General features: G+C 39.0%; 1 protein-coding gene and 1 non-coding gene across 2 annotated transcripts in view; both read left to right on the top strand.

Annotated features, from left to right (window-relative positions):
* Positions 1-20330, top strand: part of Svep1 (sushi, von Willebrand factor type A, EGF and pentraxin domain containing 1) — a 177261-nt gene extending 156931 nt beyond the window's left edge. Inside the window, exons 41-48 of the mRNA XM_046451540.2 lie at positions 415-478; positions 3712-3885; positions 5327-5503; positions 8010-8180; positions 12636-12731; positions 14670-14765; positions 17414-17507; positions 19935-20330. Of these exons, the coding sequence (XP_046307496.1) occupies positions 415-478; positions 3712-3885; positions 5327-5503; positions 8010-8180; positions 12636-12731; positions 14670-14765; positions 17414-17507; positions 19935-19956 (894 nt within the window). The 3' untranslated portion in view covers positions 19957-20330. The remainder of the gene's footprint in view (positions 1-414; positions 479-3711; positions 3886-5326; positions 5504-8009; positions 8181-12635; positions 12732-14669; positions 14766-17413; positions 17508-19934) is intronic.
* LOC124097541 (U6 spliceosomal RNA) lies at positions 17726-17828 on the top strand. The gene has a single exon (XR_006853276.1). It is a non-coding gene; the product is annotated as a U6 spliceosomal RNA (small nuclear RNA).
* Positions 20331-20635: the final 305 nt, after the last annotated feature.

Here is a 20635-nt window from a genome sequence, read left to right as displayed (position 1 = left end):
ATATCAATATGGTATCTCATAACCCTTGCTATACCTCTCAGGTATGGAAAGATACATACAATTCAAAGTATTTTTTTAAATATACTAAGCAGATATACTTCTTGGGCCTTTCTAACCCAGTCTACATCAGTCTTTGCTATAGATTATAATTAGCTGTGATTTAAAGTGGAAGGGGAAGCCCAGTTGTATGTAAGTTAATTACACTAGTCTTCCAGGGATGAATCTTGAAGTAACTTGACAAATAGGTTTTTGGAATCTAAAGCTACTCCTTTCCCTATATTCATTTGCTAGATTTAGTTAGCATTCCAGTGTTGAGCCATTCAAGTTAATAGCCACGCTAGCTTTGCAATCCCTTGTCATCTTCCTATTACGGAGTTTTGATCTTGTTGGTGACCCCTCTCCACTGATCCACAGGGGAACAGAGAACGCGTGTGTCAGGAACACAAAGTATGGAGTGGAGGAGCAGCAACCTGCCAAAGTAAGTTAGATGCCACTTCATATTCCCGAAAATGATACTGAGGACACAAGGTAATGGTGTGGCTTTGTTTTTCTTTATATATCAGTTTTGTAATTTAAAATTTTTTTTAAAATTTTTTGAACCAACTCCATCAACGGTATGAGAATATTTAATGGGCTTTTGTTCAAGGACACTGAATCAATAAAAGGACCAAAAACTGAAGCAGAGATTGGTGATTAATTAGAGTAAAATACAAGATCCCCGGCTCCGAAATGGAAAACATTTTGTTTGGGAACTAATTAATTATTGTGTTGATTTGTATTTTGGGGTGGGGGTTTCCCCCCAAAACAGGCACAATTAGAAGAAGTTTTGGAGCTCTTGCTTCTTGGTGGCAGTAATGGCCAATACAGGCATCTTTCTTTAAGTGCTGGGATATCTGTCAAATAAATGATTTTTCAGTTTATATGTATGTAATGTTGAATTAACTCATTTTATGAGAACAACCAGGTTTATTTGGCAACAGTTAGTTTAATCCACATGACTTCTTTCCCAATCTGTGGCTCATGTACTTCCTCTACCAAAAAAAAAAAAGCCAATATATTTAGAGACAGTCATTTTAAACCAATGCAAGTTTTTGTTTTTGTTTTTCTCTGGTGGAGTTGTCAGATTCTCAAGCTGGAAGGCCCCCTTAGATGATCCACTTCAGTCTCTCTGACTAACAAATGAGCCAGTGGGGGTTAGGAGAAACAAGTGGTCTGCCCACTATCTCATCAAGTCAGTGGCTGAGCAGGTGCTAGGACTCCAGGAACTTAAATCCTTATTTATGGTAGTTTCAACGATATTTTCAGAGGTAGGTGAATAAGATAATTTTGTGTATATGGGACAGGTAAGCCTTTTAAGGAATATTATATTATTATATGGAAGTAATTCAGTGGAGAATAATGACTGCTTTTAGTTCTAAAAATCTTGGATAAAGATTATAGAGAAAAACATTTTTTAAATAGTGAGTATCCTCTCAAGTCACAGAAATGCAGCATTCATCTGGCACTTGGGACATTCCTGATAATGGCATTTTTATATAAATTGCTCATGATCCAAAGTGTGTGTATGTATGCATGGAGGAGGGAGGTGCAGAACGCAAAGGAATCATGTACACCTGGCACTGAAGAACTTCATGGTGTTGGAGGGGGCAGTATCCATTTTGCAATTTAGCTCAAACTGCAAAGACTATGGTTTGCAGAATTTTCATCTCAGAAATGCGAGACAGTAATAGAAAACCGTGTATGTATCTTATTATTCCCTGGGGCTTTCTTTACTTCTTCCTAAATTATCAGTATCATACAAGTTAATTTCAAGAAATTAGGTAACACAAATAAGCAAAACGAAACAGCTTTTGATCCCACCACTTAGGGGTTAAAAACTATTAGTATTTTGATACATTTCCTTGCATATTTTCTCCCCAAGCATATAAAATATCAGTATTTCAGTATGCATACTGAGCAATCTGATCTGTAAGAGCCTTATATAATTTACTAAATTATTAAATTTGTTGGTATCTGTTATCAGAGCTCAGAGAAGCCCATACAAATCAGTAGGATATCCTGGACTAGTGCTTCTCAACCTGTGGCCCACAGACTAGCAATATCAATGGCACCTGGCATCCTGTTCAAACTTCAGAATCTTAGGTCCCACCCCAATCCTACTGAAACAAAATTCAAATTTTTAACAAGATCCCTGGAGGATTCACATGCATATTAAAGTTTGAGAAACATTGCCTTTGGCCTCCGGTTTTTAGACTTCAGCATTTTAGAATATCCTAGAGAGCTTTGAAAATTTCTGGTATTATATAGTTCATTTAGAATCTTTGAGGTTGGGACCCACCATCTATACCTTTTAAAGATCTCCAGGTGATTCCGAAGAACAGCCAAAATTAAGATACCTGGTCTCAGCACACACAAGACTCACCAGTATGGAAAAAAAAAAAAAAAGTCAGCTAGTATCATTTCAGGGACCTTTAATTCTGAGTTAGCAGTAGAATTATTTGGCAAGTTTTTAATAAAATAAAATACCAGAAGCCCACCACTACACAGAGCTTCTGATTCATTTTGTCTGGGATAGGGCCCTAAGCATAAAAGCTTCTCAGGAACAATAATATGCATTTTAAATTGAGGGAAGCTGGTCTAAACCACCTCCTCTAACTCCACAAGAATTATAAAATTAGGATTCAAATCCATTTTTTAAGATTCTAGGGAGGGTGACCCTGTGTTCCTTGTAGCACAATCCTGGTAATAACATTTCTCACTGATGCAAAATCATCCTTTATAATGAGATCTCAACAGTATATGAAGTTTGCATAGCCCTAAAAGCCATATAAAACATTAATATTAGTGTTAAAATGCAGTTTCCCCCAAGTTCATGGTTACCTCTTTTCAATACTTACTATCCAATAAATTTATGTTTTATCCCTCCTTACAAGTATTATGACCAAGTTTTTTAACCCCTCTGAGACTCACTTTTCTTCAACTATCGGTTGAGATAATCTCAGAATTACTGTTAAGTAAGGTTACCAGATTCAAAAGAGAAAAGAAACATAGGACACTAAGTTAAATTTAAATTTTATTCAGTTGAAAATGATTTTAATATAAATGTGTCCCTTATGATATTTGAGATATACTTCTACTGAAAACATATTTGTTATTTAGCTGATATTCAAATATAACAGATAAATATACATCCTGTATATTTATCTAGGCTTACATTCTAAGAATTATTCAAAATAAGCTTGAGGGGCTGGGGCTGGGGCTGGGGCTCAGAGGTAGCACACTTGCCTGGCATGTATGAGGCATTGGATTCAATTCTCAGCACTATGTATAAATAAATAAAATAAAGGTCTATCAACAACTAAAAATATATTTTTAAAAAAATAAGCTTGGTTATTTTTGTATGGAAAGCTCTTGACCATGGTAACAACTTAACACATGAAATTACTCTATTTCACCTACCTGCTTATTCAAACCCCACTAACCCAGCATTATTAACTATATACATAAAGACCGATGGAGAAAATAGATAAAATAGCATTCTTTAATTATGTGCTTTTTTCCCCTCCATCAATAAGTATCATCTTGTTTTGTATATGTAGGCTTCAATATTTTATAGATGTTATCCTTGAATACCTTTAACAAACTACAGCAAAAAGAAGGAAAGAGGATGTGAAGAAGTATTTAATGTAAGACTTTTCTTCTTCCTTTCAGAGTCCAGGTGTGTAGCCCCACCTGAGTTCCTTAACGGGAAGGCTGACATGGAAAATGGAACAGCTGGACTCAGCATTGTCTACACCTGCCGCAGAGGCTACAGCCTTGAAGGGTCCGCTGAGGCACACTGCACTCAACATGGAATTTGGAGCCACCCAATTCCTCATTGCAAACGTATGTGTTGACTTTAGGGAGGTTTTAATGAGATTCGGCTTCATAATTAGCATCCTGCACATCTAAAATGTAGAGGAAACTCCACTGATAACTGAGATTGGCTAAGAGAAAGCAATCTGTGATTCTTAAACCAAATTTTATGGGGTCTCTTAAAAAATCTGCTGGTGTTATCTAAAACATCCTAAGAGTGAGCTTTTATCAGATTCCTTGTCTGATTACAAGTTCAAGGCACCAAGAGAAAGTGCAATTTCATGAAGAAATTTTTGACAGAAATGTATAATGAATTTTATTAGAGATAGGAAAAGGATAAAGAAAGAAAATATGTTTGAAGTAAAATATTAATATAATAAAGTATATATAAATAATAAATTTATATATACTTTATTATATATAAATGTAATCACCTGAATGAAAATAATTCATAAATAAGAGAAAAGTTGAGAGCGCTCTGGTTACTGTTTAAAAATCATAATGCAAGAACTGAGCCTTTCAGATTCAGTGGAAGCAATGTCACTAACCAGGACTTATTTTGTGCCCATTTAAAATCAGAAAACCATAGGGCTTGGAATAAGTGTTGCAATGTGTGTCACACTGGTGCGCTGAGCAAGCTCAGCCCCATTGTCATTTCCTGCGTTTTCTTCAGACCCATAGGAATGAATCCATCTTTATAAATGAGGCTTGCAAACTCCCCAGTTTAAGTTCTGATCTTCTGCTCACAGCAGTGTGCGTCTAAAGTCATGTTCACCTCACACAGAAATGCTGATGATTCTGTGGTGCCATCCTTCTGAAAGACGCTGAGTGAAAGAAGGCCAAGTGATAGTGGGATGAATTTACTCTGTGTTCTTAATAGGTCTTTACATTTTAGGGGAATATTTGATGTACCCCTGGATTTTTAGTATAACTTAATGTTCCCCAGTGCTGATAAAAAGAAATCTTAAATAATGTTGTGGACCATAATTTCAGGCATTGATCTAATTGACTGTCTTAGACTTGTAGGGACCTTACATTAGAAGTTTAATAACTTGGTGTTTTCAGATCTTATCTGATTTTATCTTTACAAATACTCTCATGTGTCATGTGGATTCAAAGGGAGTCTTCAAGTGATATTTGAAGTTTTATACTTTATTTTTAATGTTTTTTAGTTGTAGATGGACACAATATTTTTTATTTTATTTATTTAAATATTTATTTTTTAGTTGTAGTTGGACACAATACCTTTATTTTCCTTATTTATTTTTATGTGGTGCTGAGGATCGAACCCAGGGCCTCACGTGTATAAGGCAAGCCTCCACCACTGAGCCTCAGCCCCAGCCCCTGAAGTTTTATATTTTTTAAAACTCATATTGCCATCATTGAGGACCCATCTTCTGCAGGACTCTACTCTGCCTTTAAAGAAATAAGAGGGAATATATCAGTAAGCATTTTCTTTTCTTTTTAACAGCAAATCCATGCCCTGTCCCTTTTGTGATTCCTGAGAATGCTGTGCTTTCTGAGAAGGAGTTTTTTGTTGATCAGAATGTGTCTATCAAGTGCAGGGAAGGTTTCCTGCTCCATGGCCACGGCATCATAACCTGTAACCCCGACGAGACTTGGACACAGACAAGTGCCAAATGTGAAAGTAAGTCCGCCGCAGGTGGAGCCCAGAGCGTTCCCTCAGCATGGAATGTTTTCCCATCCTTGTGAGGGTATTTGCAATCAAGTAACTTGACTGTAGATATTTAGATCTCTGTGCTATCCTGGTTAGCATCTCCTGAATGAATGTTTAAAAATTTAGGAAAAAAATCTTTAAATACCAAGCCAAAAAAAAAGGTTTCAGAATTAAGCTAAAACCTACCTGACCAGGAATTACTGAGCAAATTTTCAAAGTGTAGTCTTCTAAAAATAAGCAAGAAATTAAACTTAAAATATATATTTTTTTCACACTGTCCCCAAACTAGCCTTTAGTAAGCCACAAGTGCTTTATGGATATGTATCGAAATTGTTCCATGCCAGTTCTCAAAATTAGACCTATGTTACATCATGACCACCTAGAGAACTTTTCTAAAACACAAGTTGCTGGGGGCGCACCTGTAGGTTCTGATTCAGTAGGTCTGGGATGAGACCTGAGAATTTGCATTTTTAACAAGTTCCTGGGTGTTTCCAATCCTATTGGTCCAGGAAGCACAGTTTGAAAAACACTGGGCTAGCAACATATTGATATATTCATGATGTGGCCTTACACGCCACAGTCTGGCAGTATCTCTTGCTACCTTGTGATAACAGATGACATTGACATCTCTTAATATGCATTTCCTAGCCCCACTATTCCATCAACAGCAATCAATAAAAATACTCGCTGGTTTGAACCATATGCAAGGCTCTGGAATATATTCTGGAGTATAGGACTGTATTCTGCCCTTAATGGTCTCCATCCTCAGAGCACTCGCACCCCAATTAACGAGATAAGAAATGTGCACATGAAAACCTGAGTTTGAATTCTATCCTTAAAACTTCTGCCTAGTGCCTTACCTCCTTAGAGTCCTGGCACTTCTGTTTGTTAATGGTACCAGTAATACCTATCTTATGGGTTTGTTTCCAAGAATAAATAAATAGGTGTATACTGTGTTAGCAATATCTCCAGATAGGAAGAGATACCCAATAGCCCAAGACCCTGAATTTTCAACTGGTAGCTTACCTAGCCTTCCAAAGTTGATTTTTTTTTTTACTCCAGATAAATGTGGGGCTAGGCATTTAACTGGGATTCAGGTCCCCAAAGCTTGCAAAAACCTACCTCTAATGAAATGGGAAGAACTAAGTATGCATAAGCTGGAGTTTCTCATGGGTCCTCTAGTCTAGTTTAGAGCCACTAGCCTGGAGGAAAGCAGGCCAAGTGGCCTCATTCTGCCCACATATCCTCACCTTGGTCTTGGCTCCCCAGACAGCCATTCAGGCCGCTGAAAGAAAGAGCAAGAAGAGACGTGCTCTTGTTACAAATGTTCCTTCCATGCATGCTTAATTATTCCTCAATATTCTTGAAAGGGTCAGGGGTTGCCTTGGAGAAGAGACAGTTTCTACTATTGTTTGTTATCCTCAATCCTCTCTTGCATTTTCTATTAGACGTAAAGTCTTTGGCTTAGAACCAAATATCCTTCCTTACCCTGAGGAGCAAACTTCCTCATTGTGTTCACCAACCTCTGGTATTTATCCCTACACATCAATGATTTAAACTTGGTGTACATGAGAAACCCAGAGAGAGAGAGTGTGTAAAATGCAGATTCATAAGCCAGAAAGTCTAGAAATGTGCTTGTTTGTTTGTTTGTTATACTAGGGTTTAAACCCAGAGGCACCTACCATTGAGCTATATCCTCAGCCCTTTCTATTTTTTATTTTGAGACAGGCCCTGAGGGTCTCCCTAAATTGCTGAAGCTGGCCTCATATTTGCAATCCTCCTGCTTCAGTCTCTCAAGTCTCTGGGATTACAGGGGTGTAACAACTGTAACCCAGCACATTCCTGATGAGATATGTAGCACTGAAATTCATGATCTTCACTCTGACAACAATCACTATGACTACAATCCTGCTATTTTTCCTCTTCTAATTTGATAAGCATTCTGCTTTAACATTGTCTTGCACACACCTCTTGGGTGAGTTATAAGAGTTTGTTGTTGGTCTCCTGCAGATTTCTTTCTTGACTTTAAAATAGCTCAACTTTGCTGGGTGTGGTGGTGCACTCCTATAATCCCAGTGGCTCAGGAGACTGAGGCAGAAGGATTGTGAGATCAAAGCCAGACTCAGAAACTTAGGTGAGGCCTTAAGCAATTTAGCGAGACCCTGGCTCTCAATATAACGTTAATAATGGGCTGAGGATGTGGCTCAGTGGTTAAATGCCCCAGGGTTCAATCCCTGGCACCAACTTCAACATTTGAATCAGAGGGGGAAAAACCCTTTGACCTTGTACATCTAATCATTCTAAACAACAGCAACATGTTCTTTCAGTTCCTAGTATTTTACATATTATGGAAGTGAAAATATTTCCTTATGTATTTTGTCTTTGCTCTTTAAATTAATTTGGACTTGAAGATGAGGGTGGTGTTCCCAGTCTGGGTTAGTGCCACAGACCTAATTGTTGTCTTGTCTCCCTATAGAAATCTCATGTGGGCCTCTGACTCACATAGAAAATGCTATTGCACGAGGCGTACATTATCAATATGGCGACATGATCACATACTCCTGCTTTAGTGGATACATGCTTGTGGGCTCCCTAAGGAGCGTTTGCCTGGAAAATGGAACATGGACATCACCCCCTACTTGCAGAGGTAAGGAAATGTTGGGTTATGTCTTAGTGAAATTGCAGGGAAATGTGTATGATAGTCTGATATGACCAATAATTAATTTGCATACTACTTTATTTTTGCCCTGGGCTTTAAACTTTCTCTTAACAGTTGGGTCATTTTCCTTAATGTTATGTTTTGTGCTTGAAAGTGGACACAAAGAATCCTCAGATTCCATGTTCGAAATCCTACAGAATGGGAAAAGGTGATGTGGTACACAAATATAATATGATTTTTTGAAAATCACAATAATTTCACCAATTCTACAAATATTTACTCAAAGTGAAGAATGATGGTAGTGAACAAGTCAGTGGTAACCAAGAAACTACACAAATAGTCAAGTTGTTATGTGGGTTGTCCATGCAGACAATGGTCAGATATAGATTTGGAGTATAAATGCCAAAGTCCTTAAAAGAGTTGGGTGTTCAGGGAGAATTGTGGAAGTCAATGAGGGAACAGCATGAACTTCAAAAGAGGCAGGTTCATTGGAGGAGAAAGGACATTAATTATGTAGAAACAACAGTGAAGAATGAGATCACAACCCAGGACATGGAAGAGAATGTGTAACCTTCCTTGGAGGGGGCTGCAGAAGACATTCTCCTCAGGTGTAGGTACTGCTTCACTTAAGGTCAGAAGTCAAAAGGAAGTTTGTGTGCTTGCTTTAGATACTCAGCTCTGGGCTAGAGCTGTAGCTCAATGGTAGAGCACTTGTCTAGCATGAGTAAGGCCCTGGATTCAATCCTCAGAACCACATAAAAATAAATAAACAAAATAAAGGTATTGTGTACAATTTAAAAATAAATAAATAAGATAGTGAGTTATTTTTTAATATTCTGGAAGGGACATCTCCCCTGCATCCTATAAACTACCTTGTTCCTTCCTACCTTGACTCCTTCAAATAACTAAAACCTTCCTAACCACATTCCCAGAACTACCTAAGCTTCTTTTTGTCTATCTTGAGCCTATAATATTCATCCTCCACCCGAGCCCTGGAACTGCTTCTGTAGCAAAGCCTCTCAGGCCAGCTCTGTGTTTCTCTGAGGCGTTATTCACACATGGAACAACTGCTCTGGGCCAAAATAGATCCATCGTACAAAAAGTGAAAACCATGTGGTACAGAGTATGACAGAGAGATATACTAAGCTTTCTCCAAGAGCCCCGTGTGGTCAAAACTGGCCTTTCTTGTGGCAGGGAGGTGGGGGTGGGGGAGCATCTGGGAAGATTTAACAGGGAAGTCAAAACCTGATCTAGTCTTAAAGCCATTATTCAGGGAAAGGCATTCTGAATTGAAGCAAAGAGGAAATATAGAATGGAATATTTATTTGTACTTTGCATTTTCCCGAATTGGATTTATGTTGTATGTATATTGAATATAATATACAAATGAAATCTCTAGCATATATATATACAGAGATCAATTATATATGTATTTCTTATACACACACACACACACACACACACAAATGGTGTTAGAATCATACATACGAGAGCCAGATAAGTATATCAGGGTTTTCTATACTTTCGTTTATAAAATATTATTGTGCATATTTAAATTACACAACATGATATCATGAGATAAATATAGGTAGCAAAAGTCATTATATTGAAGCAAATTGACATACCCACTATTTCACATAGTATACATTTTTTGTGACAAGAAGTGCTAAAATTTACTTATTTAAGCAAAAGTCTCCAAAACAGTAGGATATTATCACCTGTAGACTTGGTATTCTACTTTAGCTCTCTTGACTTGTTCATCCTCTCTGTGACTTTGTATCCTTTGAATCTATATCTATGGGCACACATACACCAGAAAAAAATATTGGGTGGGAAGGCCAGGGATGAGACAGACCCTGGACATGAGCCCTTAAGGTCAGCAAGAAAAGGAAGGACATGAGAAGGAGGAGCCCGCAAGGTGAAAGAAAACCAGAAGAGAGTAGCAGCCTAGGATCCAAAGGAAGTGAGGTTGTTTTTTTTTTTTTTCAAAGAAGAGCAATGGCCAACCGTGGCTCATACTTAGGAAAGACTAGCGAACCAAAGCACACCTACTAAATCCGACATTTGGGAAGACGGGAGAGAGTAAGCTCAAGCAGTTGAAGGGTGTGTTGAGAGCAGAAGTCAGATTACTGTGGTTTGAAGAATGAGGAAAAGGTGGAGAGATGATGAAAGCTAGGGTAAACCACTCTTGAACTTGGGCTGGAGGGAAGGGGAAGAGGATTCAGTTAGTACAGGCTACAGACTAGTTGATTGACACTGGGCTATTTGGGGTTAGTTGGAGAGGTAATAAAGCAAAGGTTTTTAAATAAAGATGGAGAGAGAGAGAAAGAGAGAGAGAAGATACTGATGACCAAGAATGTCTTAGAGGGGTTATAATTACCCCAGTCTCACTCCATGAATTCCCTGTCCCCAAGAGAGCAGCTTCAGTAATGTGCGTGTCTATCCTCTGATCTGCACCTTGAAAGACACCCCTTGCTGCCTCCTGCCCACCTGCACCCTGACTGCTGCTTCTCTCCTCCTGGATCTCAAGTCCTTGGAGCCCTGTCTGCTGGATACAGAGACAGTAGCTGGCAGAAGCTGAATATACAGGATACAGAAGGGCCAGTGATTCAGGACTGAGAAGTGATTCTTGGACCCAAGACACAGATAACTCTGGTTCCCCCTGGGTTAAGCACTCCCCCCCGCCCCAAGGAGAACCTGAAAAGGATGTGACAGGTGGCTCCCTGTGCACCACAGGCCCTGCTCTGGGAGAACACTGCTGAAGCTTCTTTGGAAAAAGACCAGATGTTCCACCTACAATTAGCAGAGGCTGTGGGACCTCCCTGTGGAAGCTACTTTGCCTGCTAACCCCGTGGAGCCAGCTCCAGGCTAGCTTGGGATTCACAGCCCATGCCCAGGGCAGCCCAAGTGCACAGGGATTGTCCCACTGTAAAGAGCCAAATCTGCCTCTCACATGGCTTAACTCAATCCCCAAAGTGTATCCACTACTCTGGAGGCTGTGAGAAGGTCTCCAGATTTGATTTAGATGCAACTGAGACTTCAGACCTAATTTTTTAAAACCCTGGGAAATGTTTTTGGGACAAGAGAAAGGCCACCCAGCCTCCCGAATCCATTGGGTGGGGAATCAGAGAAATTTTTTTCAACAAAAATGCATTTAAAAAATGCAAATCCCTGTACCAGACATTTTGATCATCATTTAAAGATAAGTAGAAAAATAAGTAGGAAGAGAGTACACAGATACCTGCCGGAGTGGGATAGGTGATTTACTGTCACTCATACACACAGGGAAGGTCTTTTAAATTTCAGTCCTGGGAAATGAGGAAGAGGAAAGCCATGACTTGTTTGCTTGGGAATTGAGAACAAGACAGGGAATGCTTCCGAGAGAGAGAGAGAGAGAGAGAGAGAGAGAGAGAGAGAGAGAGAGAGAGAGAGACTTCTAACTTGATCTTGAAAAGGGAGAAGACTTTAGCAGGAAAGGACTAGAGCAAAAGGAAGAAAGAGAATAGTATCCAGGCAGAGGAAACCACAGCATCTGAACTCCATGGAGCCACCCGAAGCCATGGCACCAGGGAAGGCTGAGAATGTCTAGGTGAGCTGGGTCTGAGATTTCTGCCAGGAATGATCAAAACTCAAAATTTCAGTGGCCACAGCTTTCTTCACAACAGCCAAGCTGTGGAATCAACCTGCAACTGATGAATGAATAAAGAAAATGTGGGGTGGAGTATTATTCAGTCTTAAAAAAGGAGGAAATTCTCTTGTTTGCAATAACATGGGCACACCTGAGGACATTATGATAAGTGAAATAAGCCAGGCACAGGAAGAAAAACGCTGCCTGAGCTCAGTGCTGTGTAGACTCCAAAAGAGTCAGACTCTACAACAAGGCGACAATGGCGGTTGCCAGGGGCTAGGTGGGGCGGGAGCATATGGGGAGATGTTGGTCTCAAAGGGTATAAAGTTTCAGTTATGCAGGATGAATTAATTCTGGAGACCTAATGCACAGCAGTGTGACTAGTTAACAATACTGTATTGTATAGTTGAAATTTGCTAGAAGGCTAGGCATTAAGTGTTCTCATCAGGAAGAAAGAAAGGAAAATAAAAGAAAGACAGTGGTAACTATGTGAGGAGACAAATATGATGAGTTTGATTGTGGTAGTTATTCCACAATGTCTGCATTTAGCAAAACATCAAGTCGTAAGTCTTCAATAGACACGATTTTTATCCATTATTCGTCAATAAAGCTAGGGGGAAGACTGTTCTGGTAACAGCCAATAAAATGTCACACTTCTCCATATATTGAAATCACCTCTTGAGATTTAGTTTTATTTGCTCTTCCTGAAAGCCTGAGTCCAGGAAACGTGATGAATTATAAATGTGCAGTCTTATTTTCTGACTATCACCCCTCCATAATTCCCTAGAGTTATGACCCTCTCTGCTTCCCTTCAGCTGTGTGTCGATTCCCATGTCAGAATGGAGGTGTCTGCCAGCGCCCAAATGCTTGCTCCTGCCCAGATGGCTGGATGGGGCGTCTCTGTGAAGAGCGTAAGTCTGTCCTCAGATCTTACTTTGAGTTCTGATGCTGTGCCTGCAAGCTGCCCATTTAGGGGGAGTTCCTACAAACCGGCTGCACTATTGGGAGGAACTGATTGGCGTCAATCCTCATAGCAGACCTGACTTGAGTGACGGGGCTCATCCACCACGCCCACAGATCTGCAGATGATCTGGATTGTTAATGACCTTGAAAATGCAGTGTTAAGATCCACCTGTCATCTTCACATGCCTCTTGGCACACATTTCCGAGAGTCTTCTTGGAAGATGGATTCTCCTGGCCTTCTTCCCTCTTCTCAGGTCTGCTATGGACTATGCCAGTTGCTGCTAAAGGCAGTAGAAATGTGTGGCGTTGCAAAACATTGTACTTTGCAGGGAATATTTGTCACCCAACATTCACTCTTTGTCATTAGGAACAGTTGCTCCTGATTAAGAAAATAAGGAGGGGCTGGGGTTGTGGCTCGGTGGCAGAGCGCTTGCCTTGCACATGTGAGGCACTGGGTTCGATCCTCAGCACCACATAAAAATGAAGAAACAAAATAAAGATATTGCATCCGTCTATAACTTAAAAAAATATTTAAAAGAAAAGAAGGAAAGTTGCCACTCTTAATCTACGCAGTACTTGGTTGATCAATATAAAGTTTTGATCCTTACAAAAATGTGCTGGATTTTCAACTTCCAGAGCAGTGTAAATAATTGGCTTTAAATGTTTTTAAATATCTTTGTTTTAAATGTCTCCACTGCACTGTGTTTCAATATCTTAATATCTAAGAATGATTTTGTGTTTCAGTGCGAAGGGTGTAGGTAACCCATGCTGAGTCATTAATACAATGGTCATGGGTCTATATAAGTTTCTTCTAAAGGCCAGGCATTTTATAAGATTCTGGAACTGAATAAGCATGATTTTTTTTCAACTACTTTATAAGGGGAAATGTATGATGGAAATAAATTTATGGCTGCTGACAACTCACCCTAGCAAGTATTCTTACAATGACTAAGAAAGAAGAGACATCGTATTTTTCCTCTCTTTTTCCTCAATCATTCCTTTTTACTTGGAGCCCCCAGAATTAACCTGCCATAATGCCAAGAGTCCAAAAACTTGAGGAACATTTACTCTGGGTCACCCCAATAACAGGCCTGGCTGAGCATATGTGTGTCCTTCTGCATGAGACCAAGGAGAGACAAGGCTTCCCAGGATTGAATGTGCATATAAATTATTTGAAAGACGCTGTTAAAATGCAGATTCTGATTCAGTGGATCTGGCTTGGGACCTGAGACCCCACTTCTAGGCAACTTCTGGGTGATGCCAGTTCTATTGATTAGACAACGGCACTGTGAGGAGCAAGACAACAGACAATCTCACATCTTTTAAATAAATTCTGTCTCTTCCAGTAGGAAGTATGATTGCTGTGGAAGATGTAGGAGAGATCTGTTTCTACCACCATTAGGCCTCAGCTCCTAGAAAATAAAGGGCAAACTGTCCCCTTTGGACTAAAATGTTGCAAACAGCAGCCTACAGTATAATCTGATTTCCATTCACACTTTTAGTTCAAGAAGAGCCACCAGGCAGCCAAACCGTCTTAGAGCATTGAACATAATTTGTAATGGAAATTTAAAATGATAGTAAATGAAGATCATTCCACTTATTTTGTGAAGAGAGGAATCAAAGCATTTAGCAGACATTGATTACAGCGTGTCCGCACCCAGAGAGTGCATTTGGCATGAGCGTCATTACATCTGGCTCAGGATCCAGACTTCCTTTCCTGATTGTGTTTTCCCAGTGATTGTCATTAGTATGCAGAACACAAACAGGAAGATTCTCTACTAGGTCGTGTAAGGTTTCACTCTGCCTGCAAAGTGTCTTTTGATTACTTGAACCTATCAGAGCATGTGCATTTTGGTCAAATATTTTTAAATTCCCTTCTCTTTTAGCAATATGCATTCTTCCCTGTCTGAATGGGGGTCGCTGTGTGGCCCCGTATCAGTGTGACTGCCCACCTGGCTGGACTGGGTCCCGCTGTCATACAGGTAGGCTTCCTTTCACAGTTTATTTTCTCGGTGGCTTGGTCCCACGGAAGCCCAACATGGACAAGTAAAAGTGAGGCTCAGAGGAGGTGTTGGAACAAAAGGTTCCCAAAGATTCTCAGACTTCTCAAAACCGTCATTGGAATGATGGTCTCGACACTGAACTGGATCAATGCCTGGAAAAAACACCTTTCAGGGGGCCTGTGCCAAACAGCAACCTCAGGGCCAGAGGGGTGGCTCAGGGGTACAGTGCCCAGCTCTCTGATCCCCAGCACCACAAAAAAGGAAAAAAGAAAAAGAAAAGGCCCTAAAATAGCATAAGAATAACACCTTTGCTGACTCTTTCGCAGCCTATAGAGTGGATGTTATGCAGAGATTCCGAAATTTTATTTTAATCTCTATAAAGCTAAATTACTAAGTTTTTGATTACTATTTAGAAAAAAAAACAAAGTCATAAATAAATATGACTTCTGTAAAGGTGGGAATAAAATTCTTCAGAAGAGATGGTTCCTTATCATGGACAATAGTAAAAAACTGCAGTTGGTTGGTGACAAGCATGTCCCCTTATAGCCCTTGCCTACCTGAAATACAGCATTTAGTCTGCTTTGACTTCTGTTTAATTGCTTGGTTATCTATCTATCCTGGCCCCTACTAGATTATAGCCACTTGAGGGCAGAGATATTTCTTTGTCGTCTTTATATCCCCAGTGCACAGTGTAGTGCCCAAATATAATAGGTATTTCCATAAAGGTCAAATAAAACAGTTTAAAACGACAGGATTTTTTTTTCTTTTTAATGTTCTAAAAATTTAAGCAACTGTCAAAAGACTAAGGCTTCCTCTATTTGTTAGGTATGAACTCTGACACTCCAGTACAAATGTTTATACCACCTCCTCTGTGGGTCAAATTTAAAATAGAACAGGCTTTCAGACACTGGAACTTGTCATGAGCAAGTTCAGAAGCTGCAAAGAGGATTTTAAGCAGGAAAATTATGTGATCAAATTTTCTTTTAAAGAAGTGCTGTGGGCAACACTGTGGAAAATGGCAGAAAGCAAGACTTAAAACAGGAGATTAGTTGGAAGGAAATAGAAGCAGAATACAAAAGAAGTAATGAATCTGGAAAACAATAACCGAGAAAAGGTGGATCTGAGAAAAGTGAGAAAAGGAGCATAAATGTTACTTGGTTACAGATCTGCTGTGGGGATAAAGATCCAAGAGGAGTCAAGCATGCTGGTCCCAGGAGTGGCAGGTGGTGTTATTTACTGAGCCACAGAAACCAGGAGACAACACAGGCGTGAAGGGGAGGAGGGGGTTAAGTGAGGAACAGAGGAAGGGCCTACTGAGTTTTGGGGGTGTTCTGTGAAAATTCAAGAGTAGGCCGTTGTGTGATAATGTAGTTTCCCAAAAGGTACAGCTGGATTGAAGATAGGGATTCATAAGTCATCCATGAAAAGCATTCAGCGGGGAGAAAATAAGACTGTGGAATATATGTGGCATGAGAAGGTAACCCAGAATGGAACCCTGACATTTTCAGAAAGGAAGAAGTTGTTAGGCTTTTCAACAGGGAAATAAAAATAATGACAAATTAATTAGGACTGCCAGGCACCACTAACTCAGGGTTCCCCCAAAAAGGAGTAATGTTTTCTTATATCAGCAAGCAGAAACTTTGGAGAGTTGATTTTAGATTATTGGGGTTTATTTTCGCTGGTTTTAGTCCTATTTATTTTATCATTTCTTTTCTTATTAAATTGCAAATAAGTGCATTCTTCAGGCCTGCTATTGCTCTTTAACTTACCCAGAGAATTCCTCAAGGGGAAAGGCTGATGTTTCACTTCTGCCCTCCCTTGTCCTCTCCACCCTTTGCTGGTACTTACTTAAGCATTTCCCCCATACTTTGAATGAACAACTAGACAAATGACATTTATTTATATATCACCAAAGATGAGTTTTTCATCCAGGAAAGGGCTTACCAAACTTCAGATTTGTGAGAAAGATACCTAATGCAATAAATCTTTAGTTATTCTCTGAGGGTTTCTTCTGTGGTTAATTTTTAACCCTACTTCAGCTTCTGTAATTCCAATTAAAGCTGATAAAAGCCATAAAATGAGACTCCCAGCCAACGCAAAGTGTGTATGAATCATCTGTTATTTTTTTATTTGTTTTAATTAGTTATACATGATAGTAGACTGCCTTTTGACACATCATACATAAATGGAGTCATATGTTATTTTAGATAATCCATGTGCCCAATTTATTATCCTAAGAGTTGGTGTCTGACTTAATCACTCAACCAATCATAGAGTGTAAAACCAGCTCCTTCAAGAGTTGTACAATCTGGTTTAGCATATGACAAATTTATAGTGCGAAGCAATCAAAGTGCCAGACCATTGGCATAAATAAAAAGATTAAAGAAGACAAAAGTCAGTGGACTTTCAACAAGTAGGTAGAACTTAACTTGGGGCTTAAATTAAGTAGCTTGATGTGGGGAGAGGGGAGGTGGTACTGCCTAAGATTGCAAGGTCAAGTAGAAATGGATGATACAAACAGTGTTTAGTGGTGGTTGCTGCAGGAAGTAGACACAAATCCTATCCTGTGAGACTTCTTTAAAGTTTCCAAGTATTAATGAAATTAATGTTATGAATTTTTCACTCAGCTATTTGCCATTCTTCCTGCTTAAATGGTGGAAAATGTGTAAGGCCAAACCGATGCCACTGTCTCTCAGCTTGGACAGGACCCGACTGTTCCAGGTAAGACAACCCACAACTAACATGCACCTATAACATAAAGGATGGAATTCAGGGTTCCTTTACCTGAAGGGCCAGAAGATACCTCTAATTCAAGTGCAGATTTTGTATCCCGAAATATCTAGATACGCACTCTAAATTTGAACTAAAGCCAAAACTCAAAACTATTAGTTCAGGATTGACAGATAAAATTATGTATATCTTGAAAATATATAGTGTTGGCTCATTTTATCAGCACATATATTAAAATTGGAACTATAGAGAAGATTAATATAGCTTCTCTGCTCAAGGATGAGACAAATACATAAAGTATTCCATATCTTTTGCAATTAAAAAAAGAAAGAAAAGGGTTGAATAAATAGATCATTTTCTTGAACAGAGATTTTATCCTTCATGTGCAAGGATATAAAATGAATAATGAACTCAATATATTTTATTGAAAATGACTTAACGGATGTTTGAGCTCTTGATCACAATAAAAGTTGATGTTGAAATTGATAAGAAAATATTTATTTTGGTCTTGTCTTTTTAGTGTGTATAGATACAATATTTCATTGACTCAAGAAAAAAATTGTGTGAATACATGTTTTGTTATTGCTTTTCTCACTTTTGTTCTGGTAAGTATCAGAATTGAGAAACAAGTGTCTAACAAATAAGTCCTAAAGAAAATAGTTTTTAGATCATTTATAGTTTTTAAACCTCAGAAAATCCTGGACATATGGCCCCATACCCTGAATAAAATATGGTCAGTACTTGTTGTCTCCAGTGTTGGAATATTATCAGTTGAACTGTATGACTTTGAATATGCATATTACACGTAATTTTAAAAATTTGCTTTGTGCCTGTGAATTTTCTTAGATAATCACAAGTATATGCCATCTCCACAGAGTAAGATAAATAAATAAACAGAACTCTGAAGAAAACCTTGGAATGAACAAATGTATTTGGAGGCCCCTAAGACACAGAGCACAGGTGTACCTGAAAGCAGAGTTGAAAGAATTTAAGAACATGGTGGGGGTCAGGGGGGACAGTAACTCAAAAAGAACAAAAATTATATACACCTTTCTTGTAAGTTTAGACTTTTTATTTCAATCCTTCATTTTTACATAAGAAGAGAGGAAACCTGAAGTTTTCATGGTTCCCCAGTAACCAAATGTTCCTCTAGGAGCATTTCTTTGATCAGGAAAAAGGTACTTATGTAAAAACACTATTAATTAAGAGAACAGAACCTAGAACTTTTATTCAAAAGTTTTATATAAGAATCCAAAAAAAAGATTAGGGCAAATTAAGATGGAAAGTCTATCCTATAGGAAAGGAAAGGCTAACTAGCCCCCCAGAGGACCAGACAGGCTCCCCCATCTTATCTATAATCAGTTCTTCTAAGACTCCTATTAATGAGGACTCTCTTTTTAAAACTCTAACTCACTTAGGTAGAAAATGGCCAGGCACGGAGGCACATGCCTATAATCTCAATGACTTAGGAGGTTGAGACAGGAGATTTGCAAACTCAAGACCAGCAACAGCAGCCTCTCTCTGGCTACAGAGTGGCTTTCTCTGCTGTTCAGTTCACATGGAAGGGCATAAAAGCTCATAGTTCCCACATTTTACATGTCATTGTTCAGGATCCAGTGCAAATATCTGGGAGAAGGACCCTGATGGGTCCAGACTGAGTCCAGGGTTCAGCATGGACCCGTGGTGCTAAGCAGGGTTGTCATACTAATGCAAAAGGTGATTTTGGCAACACTCTGGGGAAAGGGGAGAAGAGCCTGATAATTCCTAAAAGAAAAGTAGGTGGAGTGTGATTCCCTGCAATGGGTGGGGAGAAAGCTTTTCTGAGACATCCGAACAATAAATGGTCATGAATAATTAGTTTTTTTCTTTCCCATGAGAACTGAATATGTTAAGGAGGCTATGCTTAATTTTGTGCAGGCACAAAATTAGATGCCCAATAAATAAATACTTGCTGATGGTGGAACAATTTCCTGGTATAAGTGAGAGCAGGTAGAGAAATGTCTTACAGCATTCATCAAATCCATCAACCCGTAACCTTCTTTCCTGGTGAATAAGACTGGCCTGGTCTTGCCCCCAGGTAATCCAGTTCCTAAGAAAATTGTTGGTTTTTCTAATCTCTATGCACAGCTTCCAAAACTTGATCCTAAATAAATACTATCATTAAAAATCACAGATTGTTAGTGCTCTGAGAGAGGGTTGTCAGACAGGAAACTAGTGACAGAGTCACAGCTAAAACTCAGGTCTGCAGGTCCTCGGGCCTGTTGTCCAAACCCCTCTCCCCAGGATGCCCCCCCAACCCTCCAGCCATCATCACAGATAATGGCTAGGGTCTTAAATCCTATTTCAGTCAGCCTCCCCCGAAGTATTTGCCTCTTCAGTTTTGTCTTTTCTTTTGAATCTATTCATTTTTCCCCCCAGAAAAAGGAAGATTGGTTTTTAACCACAACACCACCAACCAGTTCCCCCGAGTGGAATCATCTCTTCCTGGCAGTGCCTGGACCTCCTGGAACTTACTCGAAGAAAGTCCAACATGGTGCTGGGGCTTATTTTGTTTAGCAAACTTGTTATTTGAGATTTACTTTTTCTTTAATTTTATGATATATTTTGTTATTTCTTGTGACATCTTTTCTTACATGTTTGCATTTTTAAATATGCCTGTATTTTCTATATTAAAAAAATTATATTAAATAGATGCTGCTCCACCCTCATGAAATGTAACATACTCTGCTGTCTATGGGGAAAGTTCCTGGAACACATTTTTATTCCTTTACTTAAAATGATTTTTCCATTAAAATATATTTTGCTACTAAATAATATTTTTTCTGGATAGTGCCATTTTATGAGGTGGCCAGGGAATAATAAAGAAGATTCACGATCTTTCATCTACGTTACGGCCACAGCACACGATCCCATGTGGTGCACCAAGCAATTATAATCAAGGAGATTCCTTTCTTCTAGAAGCATCTTCTTTGCAGTGTGTGTAACAGTAAAAGATTTCCTCTTATTTAATCCCAAGACCTGGGATCCTCCACACAGAATTCTGTTCTGGAGTTGAAGGTAGCCAAGATAATTCCTTTCCCAATATTTTGAAAGATATAGACATTAATGTAGTTCATAAG

The sequence above is a fragment of the Marmota monax genome, unplaced genomic scaffold (assembly GCF_021218885.2).
Source record: "Marmota monax isolate L192 unplaced genomic scaffold, Marmota_monax_Labrador192_F-V1.1 WCK01_AAM20220418_F8-fsc00020, whole genome shotgun sequence".
Classification (NCBI taxonomy): Eukaryota; Metazoa; Chordata; class Mammalia; order Rodentia; family Sciuridae; genus Marmota; species Marmota monax.
The sequence above is the reverse complement of the archived record's forward strand: the minus strand, read 5'-3'. Positions and strand labels throughout refer to the sequence as shown.